The 19,335-nt window shown below is 48.2% G+C and overlaps 1 protein-coding gene across 2 annotated transcripts in view; it reads left to right on the top strand.

Annotated features, from left to right (window-relative positions):
* TPP2 (tripeptidyl peptidase 2) overlaps positions 1-19,335 on the top strand; it is a 329,315-nt gene that overhangs the window by 68,070 nt on the left and 241,910 nt on the right. For both annotated transcript variants that reach the window (XM_063953225.1, XM_063953224.1), the window contains exon 3: positions 11,034-11,129. In XM_063953225.1, coding sequence (XP_063809295.1) covers positions 11,034-11,129 — 96 coding nt within the window. The remainder of the gene's footprint in view (positions 1-11,033; positions 11,130-19,335) is intronic.

Below are 19,335 nucleotides of genomic sequence, written 5' to 3'. Positions count from 1 at the left end.
AGGGAGTCGGAACACAGGTCTCACCCTGGGGTTCGTCCCGGAGCCGCGCCGCCGACCCCCCTTGCAGATGCTGAAGATTGAAGGTCCAGAAACCGGCGGCAGAAGGCTTTTCAGTCTTCATGAAGGTAGCGCACAGCACTGCAGCTGTGCGCCATTGTTGTCACACACTTCACACCAACGGTCACGGAGGGTGCAGGGCGTTGCTGGGGGCGCCCTGGGCAGCAATGTATAATACCTTATTCTGGCTAAAAATACATCACATATAGCCCCTGGAGGCTATATGGATGTATTTAACCCCTGCCAGGTCTCAGAAAAACGGGAGAAGAAGCCCGCCGAAAAGGGGGCGGGGCCTATTCTCCTCAGCACACAGCGCCATTTTCCCTCACAGAAAGGCTGGTGGGAAGGCTCGCAGGCTCTCCCCTGCACTGCACTACAGAAACAGGGTTAAAACAGAGAGGGGGGGCACTTATTTGGCGATATGTATATATATATTAAAATGCTATAAGGGAAAAACACTTATATAAAGGTTGTCCCTGTATAATATAGCGTTTTTGGTGTGTGCTGGCAAACTCTCCCTCTGTCTCCCCAAAGGGCTAGTAGGGTCCTGTCCTCTATCAGAGCATTCCCTGTGTGTGTGCTGTGTCGGTACTTGTGTGTCGACATGTATGAGGACGATGTTGGTGAGGAGGCGGAGCAATTGCCGGTAATGGTGATGTCACTCTCTAGGGAGTCGACACCGGAATGGATGGCTTATTTAAGGAATTACGTGATAATGTCAACACGCTGCAAGGTCGGTTGACGACATGAGACGGCCGGCAAACCAATTAGTACCTGTCCAGGCGTCTAAAACACCGTCAGGGGCGTTAAAACGTCCTTTTACCTCAGTCGGTCGACACAGACACGGACACTGACTCCAGTGTCGACGGTGAAGAAACAAACGTATTTTCCTTTAGGGCCACACGTTACTTGTTAAGGGCAATGAAGGAGATGTTACATATTTCTGATACTACAAGTACCACAAAAAAGGGTATTATGTGGAGTGTGAAAAAACTACATGTGGTTTTTCCTGAATCAGATAAATTAAATGAAGTGTGTGATGATGCGTGGGTTTCCCCCGATAGAAAATTATTGGCGGTATACCCTTTCCCGCCAGAAGTTATGGCGCGTTGGGAAACACACCTTAGGGTGGATAAGGCGCTCACACGTTTATAAAAACAAGTGGCGTTACCGTCTCCAGATACGGACGCCCTCAAGGAGCCAACTGATAGGAGGTTGGAAAATATCCTAAAAAGTATATACACACATACTGGTGGTATACTGCGACCAGCGATCGCCTCAGCCTGGATGGGCAGCGCTGGGGTGGCTTGATCGGATTCCCTGACTGGAAATATTGATACCCTTGACAGGGACAGTATTTTATTGACTATAGAGCATTTAAAAGATGCATTTCTATATATGCGAAACTCTGGCATCAAGAGTAAGTGCGATGTCCATATCTGCCAGACGATGTTTATGGACACGACAGTGGTCAGGTGATGCAGATTCCAAACGGCACATGGAAGTATTGCCGTATAAAGGGGAGGAGTTATTTGGGGTCGGTCCATCGGACCTGGTGGCCACGGCAACAGCTAGAAAATCCACCTTTTTTACCCCAAGTCACATCTCAGCAGAAAAAGACATAGTCTTTTCAGCCTCAGTCCTTTCGTCCCCATAATATCTGCCCAGGGATAGAGGTAAGGGAAGAAGACTGCAGCAGGCAGCCCATTCCCAGGAACAGAAGCCTTCCACCGCTTCTGCCAAGTCCTCAGCATGACGCTGGGGCCGTACAAACAGGTGCGGTGGGGGGTCGTCTCAAGAGTTTCAGCACGCAGTGGGCTCACTCGCAAGTGGACCCCTGGATCCTACAAGTAGTATCCCAGGGGTACAGATTGGAAATTCGAGACGTCTCCCCCTCGCAGGTTCCTGAAGTTTGCTTTACCAACGTCTACCTCCGACAGGGAGGCAGTATTGGAAACAATTCACAAGCTGTATTCCCAGCAGGTGATAATCAAAGTACCCCTCCTACAACAAGTAAAGGGGTATTATTCCACACTATATTGTGGTACTGAAGCCAGACGGCTCGGTGAGACCTATTCTAAATGGAGTCACTCAGAGCAGTGATAGCGAACCAGGAAGAAGGGGACTATATGGTGTCCCTGGACATCAAGGATGCTTACCTCCATGTCCAAATTTGCCCTTCTCACAAAGGGTACCTCAGGTTCGTGGTACAAAACTGTCACTATCAGTTTCAGACGCTGCCGTTTGGATTGTCCACGGCACCCCGGGTCTTTACCAAGGTAATGGCCGAAATGATGATTCTTCTTCAAAGAAAAGGCGTCTTAATTATCCCTTACTTGGACGATCTCCTGATAAGGGCAAGGTCCAGAGAACAGTTGGAGGTCTGAGTAGCACTATCTCAAGTAGTTCTACGACAGCACGGGTGGATTCTAAATATTCCAAAATCGCAGCTGTCTCCGACGACACGTCTGCTGTCCCTAGGGATGATTCTGGACACAGTCCAGAAAAAGGTGTTTCTCCCGGAGGGGAAAGCCAGGGAGTTATCCGAGCTAGTCAGGAACCTCCAAAAACCAGGAAAAGTGTCAGTGCATCATTGCACAAGGGTCCTGGGAAAAATGGTGGCTTCTTACGAAGCGATTCCATTCGGCAGATTTCACGCAAGAACTTTTCAGTGGGATCTGCTGGACAAATGGTCCGGATCGCATCTTCAGATGCATCAGCGGATAACCCTGTCTCCAAGGACAAGGGTGTCTCTTCTGTGGTGGCTGCAGAGTGCTCATCTACTAAAGTGCCACAGTTATGCATTCAGGACTGGGTCCTGGTGACCACGGATTCCAGCTTGAAAGGCTGGGGAGCAGTCACACAGGGAAAAAATTTCCAGGGAGTGTGATCAAGTCTGGGGACTTCTCTCCGCATAAATATACTGGAGCTAAGAGCAATTTACAATGCTCTAAGCTTAGCAAGACCTCTGCTTCAAGGTCAGCCGGTATTGATCCAGTGGGACAACATCACGGCAGTCGCCCACGTAAACAGACAGGGCGGCACAAGAAGCAGGAGGACAATGGCAGAAACTGCAAGGATTCTTCGCTGGGTGGAAAATCATGTGATAGCACTGTCAGCAGTGTTCATTCCGGGAGTGGACAACTGGGAAGCAGACTTCCTCAGCACGACCTCCACCCGGGAGAGTGGGGACTTCATCGAGAAGTTGTTTCCACATGATTGTGCACCGTTGGGAAAGACCAAAGGTGGACATGATGGCGTCCCGCCTGAACAAAAAACTGGACAGGTATTGCGCCAGGTCAAGAGACCCTCAGGAAATAGCTGTGGACGTTCTGGTAACACCATGGGTGTACCAATCGGTGTATGTGTTCCCTCCTCTGCTTCTCATACCAAAGGTACTGAGAATTATAAGACGTAGAGGAGTAAGAACTATACTCGTGGCTCCGGATGGGCCAAGAAGGACTTGGTACCCGGAACTTCATGAGATGCTCACAGAGGACTCGGGGCCTCTGCCGATAAGAAGGGACTTGCTTCAGCAAGTACCATGTCTGTTCCAAGACTTACCGCGGGTGCGTTTGACGGCATGGCGGTTGAACGCCGGATCCTAAGGGAAAAAAGGCATTCCGGAAGAGGTCATTCCTACCCTGGTCAAAGCCAGGAAGGAGGTGACCGCACAACATTATCACCACATGTGGCGAAAATATGTTGCGTGGTGTGAGGCCAGGAAGGCCCCACGAAGAAATTTCAACTCGGTCGATTCCTGCATTTCCTGCAAACAGGAGTGTCTATGGGCCTCAAATTGGGGTCCATTAAGGTTCAAATTTCGGCCCTGTCGATTTTCTTCCAGAAAGAATTGGCTTCAGTTCCTGAAGTCCAGAAATTTGACAAGGGAGTACTGCATATACAACCCCCTTTTGTGCCTCCAGTGGCACTATGGGATCTCAACGTAGTCCTGGGATTCCTCAAATCACGTTGGTTTAAACCGCTCAAATCTGTGGATTTGAAATATCTCACATGGAAAGTGACCATGATGTTGGCCCTGGCCTCGGCCAGGCGAGTGTCAGAATTGGCGGCTTTGTCTCACAAAAGCCCATATCTGATTGTCCATTCGGACAGGGCAGAGCTGCGGACTCGTCCCCAGTTTCTCCCTAAGGTGGTGTCAGCGTTTCATCTGAACCAGCTTATTGTGGTACCTGCGGCTACTAGAGACTTGGAGGACTCCAAGTTGCTAGATGTTGTCAGGGCCCTGAAAATATAGATTTCCAGGACGGCTGGAGTCAGGAAAACTGACTTGCTGTTATCCTGTATGCACCCAAAAAACTGGGTGCTCTTGCTTCTAAGCAGACGATTGCTAGTTGAATGTGTAGTACAATTCAGCTTGCACATTCTGTGGCAGGACTGCCACAGCCAAAATATATAAATGCCCATTCCAGAAGGAAGGTGGGCTCATCTTGGGCGACTGCCCGAGGGGTCTCGGCTTTACAACTTTGCCGAGCTGCTACTTGGTCAGGGGCACACCCTGGCTGAGGAGGACCTGGAGTTCTCTCACTCGGTGCTGCAGAGTCATCCGCACTCTCCCGCCCGTTTGGGAGCTTTGGTATAATCCCCATGGTCCTGACGGAGTCCCCAGCATCCACTTAGGACGTCAGAGAAAATAAGATTTTACTTACCGATAAATCTATTTCTCGTAGTCCGTAGTGGATGCTGGGCGCCCATCCCAAGTGCGGATTGTCTGCAATACTTGTACATAGTTATTGTTACAAAAAAATCGGGTTGTTATTGTTGTGAGCCGTCTGTTCAGAGGCTCCTACGTTTGTCATACTGTTAACTGGGTTTAGATCACAAGTTATACGGTGTGATTGGTGTGGCTGGTATGAGTCTTACCCGGGATTCAATATCCTTCCTTATTGTGTACGCTCGTCCGGGCACAGTATCCTAACTGAGGCTTGGAGGAGGGTCATAGGGGGAGGAGCCAGTACACACCACCTGATCCTAAAGCTTTAGTTTTGTGCCCTGTCTCCTGCGGAGCCGCTAATCCCCATGGTCCTGACGGAGTCCCCAGCATCCACTACGGACTACGAGAAATAGATTTATCGGTAAGTAAAATCTTATTTTTTTACCTTCTATACCCCAACAGCAAAAGAAAGTAACACCCTATCAGATGCAGTCCTTTCGGTCGCACAAGTCCAAAAGAGGTCGGGGATCCTCTTTCCTCGCCAGAGGTAAGGGCAGAGGCAAGAGAGCACCTGCTTCGGCAGGTGCCCAGGAACCAAAGTCCTCCCCGGCTGCTCCAAAACCCACAGCATGAGTCCGCACCGGTGGGGGCACGTCTTCGACTTTTCAGTCAGGCCTGGGTCAGTCCGGACCTGAATCCCTGGGTGGTGGAAATAGTTTCCCAGGGTTACAAATTGGAATTCGAGGAGGTGCCCCCGCGCCGATTTTTCAGATCGGCCCTACCAGCTACCACATCGGAAAGGGATGCGTGTTAATCAAGGTTCCCCTGCACCAGCAGGGAAGAGGTTACTACTCAACCCTATTTGTGGTCCCGAAACCAGACGGTTCGGTCAGACCTATTTTGAATCTGAAATCCCTAAACCTGTACATAAAAAGATTCAAATTCAAAATGGAATCTCTCAGAGCGATAATAGCCAACATGGAGGAGGGGGAGTTTATGGTGTCTCTGGACATAAAGGATGCATACCTTCATGTCCCCATATATGCCCCCCATCAGGAATACCTGAGATTCGCTGTACAGGATTGTCATTACCAATTTCAGAAGTTGCCGTTTGGACTCTCCACGGCCCCGAGGATTTTCACCAAGATAATGGCGGAAATGATGGTGGTCCTGCGCAAGCATGGAGTCACAATTATCCCATACTTGGACGATCTCCTGATAAAAGCGAGATCAAAGGAGAAATTGCTGAACAGTGTGGCGCTCTCGTTGAGAGTGCTCCAGCAACACGGTTGGATTCTAAATCTACCGAAGTCACAGTTGATTCCGACAACTCGACTACCGTTCCTAGGTATGATACTGGATACGGAACAAATGAAAGTCTTCCTCCCAATAGAGAAAGCCCAAGACATACAGAACATGGTCAGAGACCTGTTAAAACCGAAAAGGGTGTCAGTTCACCAATGCACTCGAGTTCTGGGGAAAATGGTGGCGGCCTACGAGGCCATTCCCTTCGGCAGGTTCCATGCAAGGACTTTTCAATGGGACTTTCTGGACAAGTGGTCCGGGTCACATCTGCACTTACATCGGAAAATAACTCTGTCCCCAGGGACCAGTGTCCCTCCTGTGGTGGTTGCAAAGTGCTCACCTCCTGGAGGGTCGCAGGTTCGGAATTCAGGATTGGATCCTGGTTACCACGGACGCGAGCCTCCGAGGATGGGGAGCGGTCACACAGGGAAAACATTTTCAGGGTCTTTGGTCAGACCAGGAGTCCTGTCTACACATCAATGTGTTGGCACTCAGGGCCATTTACAACGGCCTTCGACAAGCGGAGAGTTTTCTTCGAAACCTGCCGGTTCTGATTCAATCAGACAATGTCACAGCAGTGGCTCATGTGTACCGCCAAGGCGGGACAAAAAGCAGAGTCGCGATGGTGAAAGCCACAAGGATCCTTCGCTGGGCGGAAAATCATGTAAGCGCTCTGTCAGCTGTCTTCATTCCGGGAGTGGACAACTGGGAAGCAGACTTCCTCAGCAGACACGATCTTCATCCAGGAGAGTGGGGACTTCATCAAGAAGTCTTTGCAGAAGTAACATGTCTTTGGGGAACTCCTCAAATAGACATGATGGCGTCACGCCTCAACAAAAAACTTTAGAGGTACTGCGCCAGGTCTCGGGACCCTCAGGCAATAGCAGTGGACGCTCTGGTAACACCGTGGGTGTTCAAATCGGTCTACGTGTTTCCTACTCTTCCTCTCATCACAAAAGTGGTGAGGATCATAAGACGAAGAAGAGTACGAACGATACTCGTTGTCCCAGACTGGCCTCGAAGGGCCTGGTACTCGAATCTACATGAGATGCTCACAGAAGATCCCTGGCCTCTTCCTCTGAGGGAAGCCCTGTTGCAGCAGGGGCCCTGTGTATTTCAAGACTTACCGCGGTTACGTTTGATGGCATGGCGGTTGAACGCGAATCCTAGCGAAAAAGAGGAATTCCGGAAGAGGTCATCCCTACGTTAATAAAGGCTAGGAAGGAGGTGACGATAAAACATTATCACCGTATCTGGCGAAAGTATGTGTCTTGGTGTGAGACCAAGAATGCACCTACGTAAGATTTTCATTTGGGTCGTCTTCTCCACTTCCTACAGACAGGAGTGGATATGGGCCTGAAATTAGGCTCTGTTAAGGTACAGATTTCGTCCCTCTCGATTTTCTTTCAGAAGGAATTGGCTTCTCTTCCAGAAGTCCAGACGTTTGTAAAGGGAGTGCTGCACATCCAGCCCCCTTTTGTGCCTCCAGTGGCACCATGGGACCTGAACGTGGTGTTGCAGTTCTTAAATCACACTGGTTTGAACCACTTGTCAAGGTTGAGTTGAAATTTTTTACCTGGAAGGTGGTCATGTTGTTGGCCTTAGCATCAGCAAGGCGAGTGTCAGAATTGGCGGCTTTGTCACACACGTCCGCAATTTTTGCCTAAACTTGTTTTTTCGTTCCATATGAATCAACCTATTGTGGTGCCTGTGGCTACAAGTGACCTGGAGGATTCCAGATCCCTGGACGTAGCCAGGGCCTTAAAAATTTATGTAGCCAGGACGGCTAGAATTAGGAAAACAGAGGCTCTGTTTATCCTGTATGCGGCCAATAAGATTGGCGCTCCTGCTTCGAAGCAGACTATTGCTCGCTGGATCTGTAATACGATTCAGCAGGCTCACTCTACGGCTGGATTGCCGGTTCCAAATTCGGTTAAGGCCCATTCCACTAGGAAGGTGGGCTCTTCTTGGGCGGCTGCCCGAGGCGTCTCGGCTTTACAACTTTGCCGAGCGGCGACTTGGTCGGGGTCAAACACTTTTGCTAAATTCTACAAGTTTGATACCCTGGCTGATGAGGACCTAGCGTTTTCTCAGTCGGTGCTGCAGAGTCATTCGCACTCTCCCGCCCGATTGGATGCTTTCGTATAAACCCCGTGGTCCTTACGGAGTCCCCAGCATCCTCTAGGACGTAAGAGAAAATGAGATTTTAAACCTACCGGTAAATCTATTTCTCCTAGTCCGTAGAGGATGCTGGGCGCCCGTCCCAGTGCGGAAACTCTGCAAGACTTGTATATAGTTGTTGCTTACATAAGGGTTATGTTACAGTTGACATCGGTCTTGGACCGTTACTGTAGTTTGTTCATACTGTTAACTGGTTATGTATGTTCCAGGTTACATGGTATGATTGGTGTGGGCTGGTATGAATCTTGCCCTTGGATTGCTAAATCCTGCCTTGTATTGTCCATCTCCTCTGGAACCAGTTCTCTAACTGAGGTCTGGAGGAGGGGCATAGAGGGAGGAGCCAGTGCACACCCATAGTCCAAGTTCTTTTTAGGTGCCCTATCTCCTGCGGAGCCCGTCTATACCCCCATGGTCCTTACGGAGTCCCCAGCATCCTCTACGGACTAGGAGAAATAGGTTTACCGGTAGGTTTAAAATCTTATTTAAACTAGCTGGAGTACCCGCCGTTGCCCGGGATTTTAAGAATGTTTGTTTAGAAAAATTACACAGTATAAATAACGTAGTATAAAAAAGCATGTAAAATGTTATACACATCAATAAAATGAAAACCCAATGTGCTGCTGGGGGACCGTGCTACTTCCACTATATAACTCTGTGTGTGGGTTCGTGCTACGTCCATTCCCCTCCTCACATCATGTCACTGCCCCTGTCCCATGCAGCCCTGTCATCACTGACATTTCATGCATGTTCTGATATAGTCTGTGCTGCTGGCCCACCCCTAGGGGTGTTAGTGGTGTGTTACCCCCACAGTGTTTGTTCCCAGCTTGTAAGTAATATGTGTAGCAAGTTTGGTGTAAATTGATCCAGGCATTCCAGAGTTATGCTGTCTGCTGATAAACTCTGTGCTGCTGCCTCAACCTTAGGGGTGTCTTACCCCCACAATGTTTGTTCCCAGCTTGTAAGTCATATGTGTACCAAATTTGTTGTAAATTGGTCTAGGCATTCTGCAGTTATGCTATCTCCTGAAATACTCTGTGCTGCTGTCCCACCGCTAGGAGTTTCTAACCCCCACAGAGTTTGTTCCCAGATTGTGAGATGTGTACCAAGTTAGGTGTAAATTGCTGCAGGCCTTCTACAGTTATGCTGTCTGCTGACATACTCTGTGCTGCTGTCCCACTTCTAGGGGTGCTAGGGGTGTCTGACTCCCACATTGTTTGTTTCCCGAGTGTAAGTCATATGTGTACCCTGATTGTTGTAAATTGGTCTAGCCAGTCGGGATTTATGCTGTCGCCTGAAATACTCTGTGCCGCTGTCCCACCCCTAGGGGTGTCTAACCCCCACAGAGTTTGTTCCCAGATTGTAAGTGAGATGTGTACCAAGTTTGGTGTTAATTGCTCCAGGCCTTCCACAGTTTTGCTGGCTGCTGACATATTCTGTGCTGCTGTCCAACCCCTAGGGGTGCTCGCAGTCTTCCAACTTGCCCCCTATGCTGAATTTAAAACGTTATATCGCATTTTTTACATTAGGGTTGATTCAATCCGGAGCTAATTGAATAGCACCTGGAATGAGCTCCCTGAGCTTTTCAATTCAGTGCGATGCGAAGTCTGAGAATGTCCGTACTCGCAGACTAAACATTGTGTTTAGTCGCACCCGGGGGATTGAGAGAAGAAATCCTCCAGTTGGAGATAACCTTGCGTTGAATTGATTAGCTCCAGCAGCTCCCTCCTGGTGCTATTCAATCTCCGTTCAATTAAATTGACCCCATAGAATTATGGTAGATGTTGCTTTGGTCTATAATTCAGGTCATTGGGGATGGAGAATTTCGCTCTGGAGATCTCCGAGGCCCACTAACCAATCCTCATTTGAACTTTTCAATTTTAGTTGCTAGCTAATCTTTTGTCCTGCAGTGCTTCAGCTAAGTTATGTCCTCTGTGGCAGTTAAGGGTCATGCTCATTCTTCGTTTAGCCTTTATATTACAGATGGCCTAGTTCAACTTCAGCTGAACACTCTTATTATGGAGATCCATGTTTGGATTGTAAAGAATGCCTGACATTTGTAGGAATGATCCCAAGTGATCAGGGCCATGCAAATAGACTTACGCTTCATGATATTGATGAGAAGTATAAAACCAAAGGAGACTAGCAGGATGATTAGAGTTTGTAGCACAGTGGGCATAAGTTACATTAAAAAAAGTATTTTCACACGTGCACTGTCTTGAGATTCATACCCCTCTGCATTGGCAGTATGTGTGTGTCTGGTTTACTAGAACTCTATAGGATGTGCAAAAGATAGGTCTCCTAATATGCGCTAATACACCTGTACTGTACTTTGAGCTTCGATTGTAGTGTTTGATACATTCAAAATGCATAGCTGCATATGTGCAGTTGCACAACCAGATTTGTTATGCATACAGGTGTACTTTTACATCTGCATCAACTCCATGTATTAGGTGGGGTCCTGCTGCAAGTCTGAAAGGGTCTCTGCCGAGTTGGACCCATGTACAAAATCCCAGGTGCACCCCTGCTGTTGTAATCTGAAAGGTTTATTAGTATAATAACACTGTTTGTTTACGTAAACAATCTAAGAAGCTAAGAAAACGTCTTGAATGTTTGTCTATGAATTATTGACTCAAACATAACTAACTGTAATGTGCAACCTTTATTCCTTATCAGATTGTTCCGTTTTAGCTGTCTTTCTAACTCCCCCCCCCCCCCCCCCCCCCCCCTTTCATATGAAAATTGCATACATTTTTAGCATGTTATCTTTAATACTTTTGTAATAAATAACTGGCTCCATATTTTTCCTCAACTGTAGATTCCCACGAGCTGGCTAAATCCATCTGGCAGATATCACATTGGTATTAAAAATGGTTTTGACTTTTATCCGAAGGCTCTCAAGGAGCGACTACAGGTAATACTTATTGGCTAGGCGTGAAATCCTTCTACTTACAGAGCACAGCACATTACTTCATAAATAAAATATCATTTTGTAAGTGACATTCTAGTCTTATAAAGTATATATTGTTTAAACACGACACCTGGCTGCTGTTCTGTTTTGTGTGTTTTATATGTGCAAAAGTGACCTGAATAATTGCCAACTTGCTCTTTATTTTCTCATTTTGCATTTAATCTGAAACAAAAATACTAAATAAATCCACAAATTGAAGATGTGAAGCATTACGAAACAAGAATGTCACTGTGCACATTTAGCTTAGTGTAAGACAGGCAATTTGAACCTAGTTTGGAAGCTAGTACTTGAGGCTGGAAAAGTGAAGTGTTTTTAAATCTTTTACTTACAAAAAGCAATTAAAATCGTCTGTATGTCATGGTATGCTCAGGAACAGTGTATTTGGGAGAACCGTTTTATTGAGGGTTTGGAACACTTATAAAAAAAATGCTGTTGCCACGGTTTTAAAAGCAGGTGAGTTAATGAAGATCTTGTGTGACATCCCTTCCACGTTTGGGAGGGTGGTCTTCAGGTTGCCGGATGTCGGGATCCCGGCACACAGTATACCGGCGCCGGCATACTAACGCTTTTTCTCCCTCTTGGGGTTCCACGACCCCCCTGGAGGGAGAATAAATAGCGTAGCATGCCACCGTGCCCGCAGCGTGGCGAGCACAGCAAGCACGCAAGGGGCTCATTTGCGCTCGCTACGCTGTCGGTATGCCGGCGGTCGGGATTCCGGCGCTGGTCACCGGGAGCCGGGCCGCCGGCATACCATACCACACCCGTTTGGGAGGTGTCCTGCTGGTGCTTTTTACATATGCACTTTTCTCTGACGTCCTAGTGGATGCTGGGGACTCCGTAAGGACCATGGGGAATAGACGGCTCCGCAGGAGACTGGGCACACTAAAAGAAAGATTTGGTACTACCTGGTGTGCACTGGCTCCTCCCTCTATGCCCCTCCTCCAGACCTCAGTTAGATTTCTGTGCCCGGCCGAGTTGGATGCACACTAGGGGCTCTCCTGAGCTCCTAGAAAGAAAGTATATGTTAGGTTTTTTATTTTACAGTGAGACCTGCTGGCAACAGGCTCACTGCAACGAGGGACTAAGGGGAGAAGAAGCGAACCTACCTGCTTGCAGCTAGCTTGGGCTTCTTAGGCTACTGGACACCATTAGCTCCAGAGGGATCGACCGCAGGACCCGTCCTTGGTGTTCGTTCCCGGAGCCGCGCCGCTGTCCCCCTTACAGAGCCAGAAGCAAGAAGATGGTCCGGAAAATCGGCGGCAGAAGACTTCAGTCTTCACCAAGGTAGCGCACAGCACTGCAGCTGTGCGCCATTGCTCCTCATACACACTTCACACTCCGGTCACTGAGGGTGCAGGGCGCTGGGGGGGGCGCCCTGAGCAGCAATAATATCACCTTGGCTGGCAAAATAACCACAATATATAGCCCCAGAGGCTATATATGTGGTAATTACCCCTGCCAGAATACAGAAAAAAGCGGGAGAAAAGTCTGCCGAAAAAGGGGCGGAGCCATCTCCCTCAGCACACTGGCGCCATTATTCCCTCACAGTTCCGCTGGAAGGAAGCTCCCTGACTCTCCCCTGCAGTCTACACTACAGAAAAGGGTAAAAAAGAGAGGGGGGGCACAGATTTGAGGCGCAGTAAATATTATAGCAGCTATAGGGGACATAATTCAGTTAGTCCCTGCATTATATAGCGCTCTGGTGTGTGCTGGCATACTCTATCTCTGTCTCCCCAAAGGGCTTTTGTGGGGTCCTGTCTCCTTTAAGAGCATTCCCTGTGTGTGTGTGTGTGGTGTGTCGGTACGGCTGTGTCGACATGTTTGATGAGGAGACTTATGTGGAGGCGGAGCAGATGCCTATAAATGTGATGTCACCCCCTGCGGGGCAGACACCTGAGTGGATGGACTTATGGAAGGAATTACGTGCAAGTGTGGACTCCTTACATAAAAAATTTGACGACAGGCCAAATACGGGACAGCCGGCTTCTCAGCCCGTGCCTGCCCAGGCAATTCAATGGCCATCAGGGGCTCTAAAACGCCCACTACCTCAGATGGCAGACACAGATGTCGACACGGATACTGATACCAGTGTCGACGACGATGAGTCAAATTTAATGTCCACTAGGGCCATTCGTGGCATGATTGAGGCAATGAAAGAGGTTTTACACCTTTCTGATATAAACCCAGGTACCTCAAAAAAGGGTATTATGTTTGGGGAGAAAAAACTACCAATAGTTTTTCCCCCATCTGAAGAATTAAATGAAGTGTGTGAAGAAGCGTGGGCTTTCCCTCATAAGAAATTGGTGATTTAAAAAAAATTACTAATGGCGTTCCCTTTCTCGCCAGAGGATAGGTCACGTTGGGAAACTCCCCCTAGAGTGGATAAAGCGCTCACACGTTTGTCTAAAAAGGTGGCACTACCGTCTCCGGATACGGCCGCCCTGAAGGAACCTGCTGATAGAAAGCAGGAGGCTATTCTAAAGTCTATATATACACACACTGGTGTTATACTGAGACCAGCTATTGCTTCAGCATGGATGTGCAGTGCTGCTGCTGCTTGGTCAGATTCCCTGTCAGAAAATATTGACACCCTGGACAGGGACACTATATTGCTTACCATAGAGCATATAAAAGACTCAGTCTTGTACATGAGAGATGCACAGAGGGAGATCTGCCGGCTGGCATCTAGAATAAGTGCATTGTCCATTTCTGCTAGGAGAGGCTTATGGATTCGGCAGTGGACAGGGGATGCAGATTCTAAAAGGCACATGGAAGTTTTGCCTTATAAGGGTGAGGAGTTATTCGGGGACGGTCTCTCAGACCTTGTTTCCACAGCAACAGCTGGGAAGTCAGCATTTTTACCCCATGTCCCCTCACAGCTTAAGAAAGCGCCGTACTATCAGGTGCAGTCCTTTCGAACCCAGAAAAACAGGCGTGGAAAAGGCGGGTCCTTTCTGTCTAGAGGCAGAGGAAGGGGGAAGAAACTGCACCACGCAGCAGGTTCCCAGGGACAAAAGTCCTCCCCCGCTTCTTCCAAATCCGCCGCATGACGGTGGGGCTCCACAGGCGGAGCCAGGTACGGTGGGGGGCCGCCTCAAAAATTTCAGCGATCAGTGGGTTCGCTCACGGGTGGATCCCTGGATCCTTCAAGTAGTATCTCAGGGGTACAAGCTGGAATTCGAGGCGACTCCCCCCCGCCGTTTCCTCAAATCGGCCTTACCGACAATTCCCTCGAGCAGGGAGGCTGTACTAGAGGCAATTCACAAGCTGTATTCCCAGCAGGTGATGGTAAAAGTGCCCCTACTTCAACAAGGACGGGGTTACTATTCCACACTGTTTGTGGTACCGAAACCGGACGGTTCGGTGAGACCCATTTTAAATTTGAAATCCTTGAACACATACATAAAAAAATTCAAGTTCAAGATGGAATCGCTCAGGGCGGTTATTGCAAGCCTGGACGAGGGGGATTACATGGTATCCCTGGACATCAAGGATGCTTACCTGCATGTCCCAATTTACCTTCCTCACCAGGAGTACCTCAGATTTGTGGTACAGGATTGTCATTACCAATTCCAGACACTACCGTTTGGACTGTCCACGGCACCGAGGGTGTTTACCAAGGTAATGGCAGAAATGATGATACTCCTTCGAAAAAAGGGAGTTTTAATTATCCCGTACTTGGACGATCTCCTAATAAAGGCGAGATCCAGGGAGCAGTTACTGGTCGGAGTAGCACTATCTCGGGAAGTGCTACAACAGCATGGCTGGATTCTAAACATCCCAAAGTCACAACTGGTTCCTTCCACACGCTTACTGTTCCTGGGGATGATTCTGGACACAGAACAGAAAAAAGTGTTTCTCCCGCAGGAGAAAGCCAAGGAGCTGTCATCTCTAGTCAGAGACCTCCTAAAACCAAAACGGGTATCGGTGCATCACTGCACACGAGTCCTGGGAAAAATGGTGGCTTCATACGAAGCAATTCCATTCGGCAGGTTCCATGCAAGGACCTTCCAGTGGGACCTCTTGGACAAGTGGTCGGGATCGCATCTTCAGATGCATCGTCTGATAACCCTGTCTCCAAGGACCAGGGTGTCTCTACTGTGGTGGCTGCAGAGTGCTCATCTTCTAGAGGGCCGCAGATTCGGCATACAGGACTGGGTCCTGGTGACCACGGATGCCAGCCTTCGAGGCTGGGGAGCAGTCACACAGGGAAGAAACTTCCAAGGACTATGGTCAAGTCAGGAGACTTCCCTGCACATAAATATTCTGGAACTAAGGGCCATTTACAATGCCCTAAGTCAGGCAAAACCCCTGCTTCAAAACCAGCCGGTACTGATCCAGTCAGACAACATCACGGCAGTCGCCCATGTAAACCGACAGGGCGGCACAAGAAGCAGGATGGCGATGGCAGAAGCCGCAAGAATTCTCCGATGGGCGGAAAATCACATAATAGCACTGTCGGCAGTGTTCATTCCGGGAGTGGACAACTGGGAAGCAGACTTCCTCAGCAGACACGACCTACACCCGGGAGAGTGGGGACTTCATCCAGAAGTCTTCCTACTGTTGGTAAACCGTTGGGAAAGGCCACAGGTGGACATGATGGCGTCCCGCCTCAACAAAAAGCTAAAGAGATATTGCGCCAGGTCAAGGGACCCTCAGGCGATAGCTGTGGACGCGCTAGTGACACCGTGGGTGTACCAGTCGGTCTATGTGTTCCCTCCTCTGCCCCTCATACCAAAGGTACTGAGAATAATAAGAAGGCGAGGAGTAAGAACGATACTCGTGGTTCCGGATTGGCCAAGAAGAGCTTGGTACCCGGAACTTCAAGAAATGTTATCAGAGGACCCATGGCCTCTACCGCTCAGACAGGATCTGCTACAGCAGGGACCCTGTCTGTTCCAAGACTTACCGCGGCTGCGTTTGACGGCATGGCGGTTGAATTCCGGATCCTAAAGGAAAAGGGCATTCCGGAGGAAGTCATTCCTACGCTGATAAAAGCCAGGAAAGAAGTAACCGCAAACCATTATCACCGCATTTGGCGAAAATATGTTGCGTGGTGTGAGGCCAGGAAGGCCCCCACAGAGGAATTTCAGCTGGGTCGTTTTCTGCACTTCCTACAGTCAGGAGTGACTATGGGCCTAAAATTGGGTTCCATTAAGGTCCAGATTTCGGCTCTGTCGATTTTCTTCCAGAAAGAACTGGCTTCACTGCCTGAAGTTCAGACTTTTGTAAAGGGAGTGCTTCATATTCAGCCCCCTTTTGTGCCTCCTGTGGCACCTTGGGATCTCAATGTGGTGTTGAGTTTCCTAAAATCACATTGGTTTGAACCACTTACAAAACATGGATCTCAAATATCTCACGTGGAAAGTGGTCATGTTATTGGCTTCGGCCAGGCGTGTGTCAGAATTGGCGGCTTTGTCGTGTAAAAGCAATTATCTGATTTTCCATATGGATAGGGCAGAATTGAGGACTCGTCCCCAGTTTCTCCCTAAGGTGGTATCAGCTTTTCACTTGAACCAACCTATTGTAGTGCCTGCGGCTACTAAGGACTTGGAGGATTCCAAGTTACTGGACGTAGTCAGGGCCTTGAAAATGTATGTTTCCAGGACGGCTGGAGTCAGGAAAACTGACTCGCTTTTTATCCTGTATGCACCCAACAAAATAGGTGCTCCTGCTTCTAAGCAGACTGTTGCTCGCTGGATTTGTAGCACAATTCAGCTGGCGCATTCTGCGGCTGGTTTGCCGCATCCTAAATCGGTAAAAGCCCATTCCACGAGGAAGGTGGGCTCATCTTGGGCGGCTGCCCGAGGGGTCTCGGCTTTACAACTTTGCAGAGCTGCTACTTGGTCAGGGGCAAACACGTTTGCTAAATTCTACAAATTTGATACCCTGGCTGAGGAGGACCTTGAGTTCTCTCATTCGGTGCTGCAGAGTCATCCGCACTCTCCCGCCCGTTTGGGAGCTTTGGTATAATCCCCATGGTCCTTACGGAGTACCCAGCATCCACTAGGACGTCAGAGAAAATAAGAATTTACTCACCGGTAATTCTATTTCTCGTAGTCCGTAGTGGATGCTGGGCGCCCATCCCAAGTGCGGATTGTCTGCAATACTTGTATATAGTTATTGCCTAACTAAAGGGTTATATTGTTGAGCCATCTGCTGAGAGGCTCAGTTGTTATTCATACTGTTAACTGGGTAAAATATCACGAGTTATACGGTGTGATTGGTGTGGCTGGTATGAGTCTTACCCGGGATTCAAAATCCTTCCTTATTGTGTCAGCTCTTCCGGGCACAGTATCCTAACTGAGGTCTGGAGGAGGGGCATAGAGGGAGGAGCCAGTGCACACCAGGTAGTACCAAATCTTTCTTTTAGTGTGCCCAGTCTCCTGCGGAGCCGTCTATTCCCCATGGTCCTTACGGAGTCCCCAGCATCCACTACGGACTACGAGAAATAGAATTACCGGTGAGTAAATTCTTATTTTCTAACTCATGCCTAATTTCTTTAGCATTTGATTGAATCTGAAAATATATCATGGATTTTAATGAGCCCTTAAAACACTGCATCCTAGGGTCTGCTGAAATATAATGTAATTTTCCCCATCGCATTGTGTAATTTGTTAAAGAGATGCTGTTGGTGTTTTAAAATTGCTTTAGCTGTTAAACTGACAAATGCTTTCTCTCCGATTTACTTATACAGGTTGAGTATCCCACATCCAAATATTCCGAAATACTGAATTTTTCGAGTGAGATAGTGAAACCTTTGTTTCTGATGACTCAATGTACACAGACTTTGTTTAATACATAAAGTTCTTAAAAATATTATATTAAATGACCTTCTTCAGGCTGTGTGTATATGGTGTATATGAAACCTAAATGAATTGTGTGAATGTACACACACTTTGTTTAATGCACAAAGTTATTAAAAATATTGTATAAAATGACCTTCAGGCTGTGTGTATAAGGTGTATATGAAACATAAATGCATTCTGTGCTTAGACTTATGTCCCATAACCATGATGTCTCATTATGGTATGCAATTATTCCAAAATACGGAAAAATCCGATATCCAAAATACCTCTGGTCCCGAGCATTTTGGGTAAGGGATACTCAACCTGTAATATTGATTTTAAGGCAAGTAGATACTGTGCTTTAAATGTAGCGTGTAGACCTTGGCCATTACAGTTGTGCTTACAAACACTAATGAAATATCTATGTCTACTGCAGATACACATTGACATGCTTTTCTTACTGGTGTTTGGAGCTGCCTTTTTGGCTCCAAAAATGCTTTGCTCACAGTAAACCTCTATAGAAAGAAAAAAGGCATCTCTTAAAACTAGAATGCAAGCATAATGTTGTTGCAGTGACAGTGGTATTGTGTATGATAACACTAGGAACAGTAATGGCTTTTTTTGGTTTCCAAACCGTTCACATGCATTTCTCTGACGTCCTAGTGGATGCTGGGAACTCCGTAAGGACCATGGGGAATAGCGGCTCCGCAGGAGACTGGGCACAACTAAGAAAGATTTAGGACTACCTGGTGTGCACTGGCTCCTCCCTCTATGCCCCTCCTCCAGACCTCAGTTAGAATTTTGTGCCCGGCCGAGCTGGATGCACACTAGGGGCTCTCCTGAGCTTCTAGAAAAGAAAGTATAAATTAGGTTTTTTATTTTCAGTGAGATCTGCTGGCAACAGACTCACTGCTACGAGGGACCGAGGGGAGAGAAGCGAACCTACCTGCTTGCAGCTAGCTTGGGCTTCTAGGCTACTGGACACCATTAGCTCCAGAGGGATCAAACACAGGCCCAGCCTCGGTCGTCCGGTCCCGGAGCCTCGCTGCCGTCCCCCTTGCAGAGCCAGAAGCAAGTAAACGTTCCTGGAAATCGGCGGCTGAAGACTTCGGTCTTCATTAAGGTAGCGCACAGCACTGCAGCTGTGCGCCATTGCTCCCCATGCACACCACACACTCCGGACACTGATGGGTGCAGGGCGCTGGGGGGGGTGGCGCCCTGGGCTGCAATAAGAGTACCTTACTTGGCAAATTACCACATAATATAGTCATTAAGACTGTATATGTGTAAAATCCCCTGCCATAACTTTCCATAAAAAAGCGGGAGAAGTCCGCCGAAAAAGGGGCGGAGCTATCTCCCTC

This window comes from Pseudophryne corroboree, chromosome 2 (assembly GCF_028390025.1).
Source record: "Pseudophryne corroboree isolate aPseCor3 chromosome 2, aPseCor3.hap2, whole genome shotgun sequence".
In the NCBI taxonomy this organism is placed as follows: Eukaryota; Metazoa; Chordata; class Amphibia; order Anura; family Myobatrachidae; genus Pseudophryne; species Pseudophryne corroboree.
This window is presented reverse-complemented; position numbering and strand designations above follow the sequence as displayed.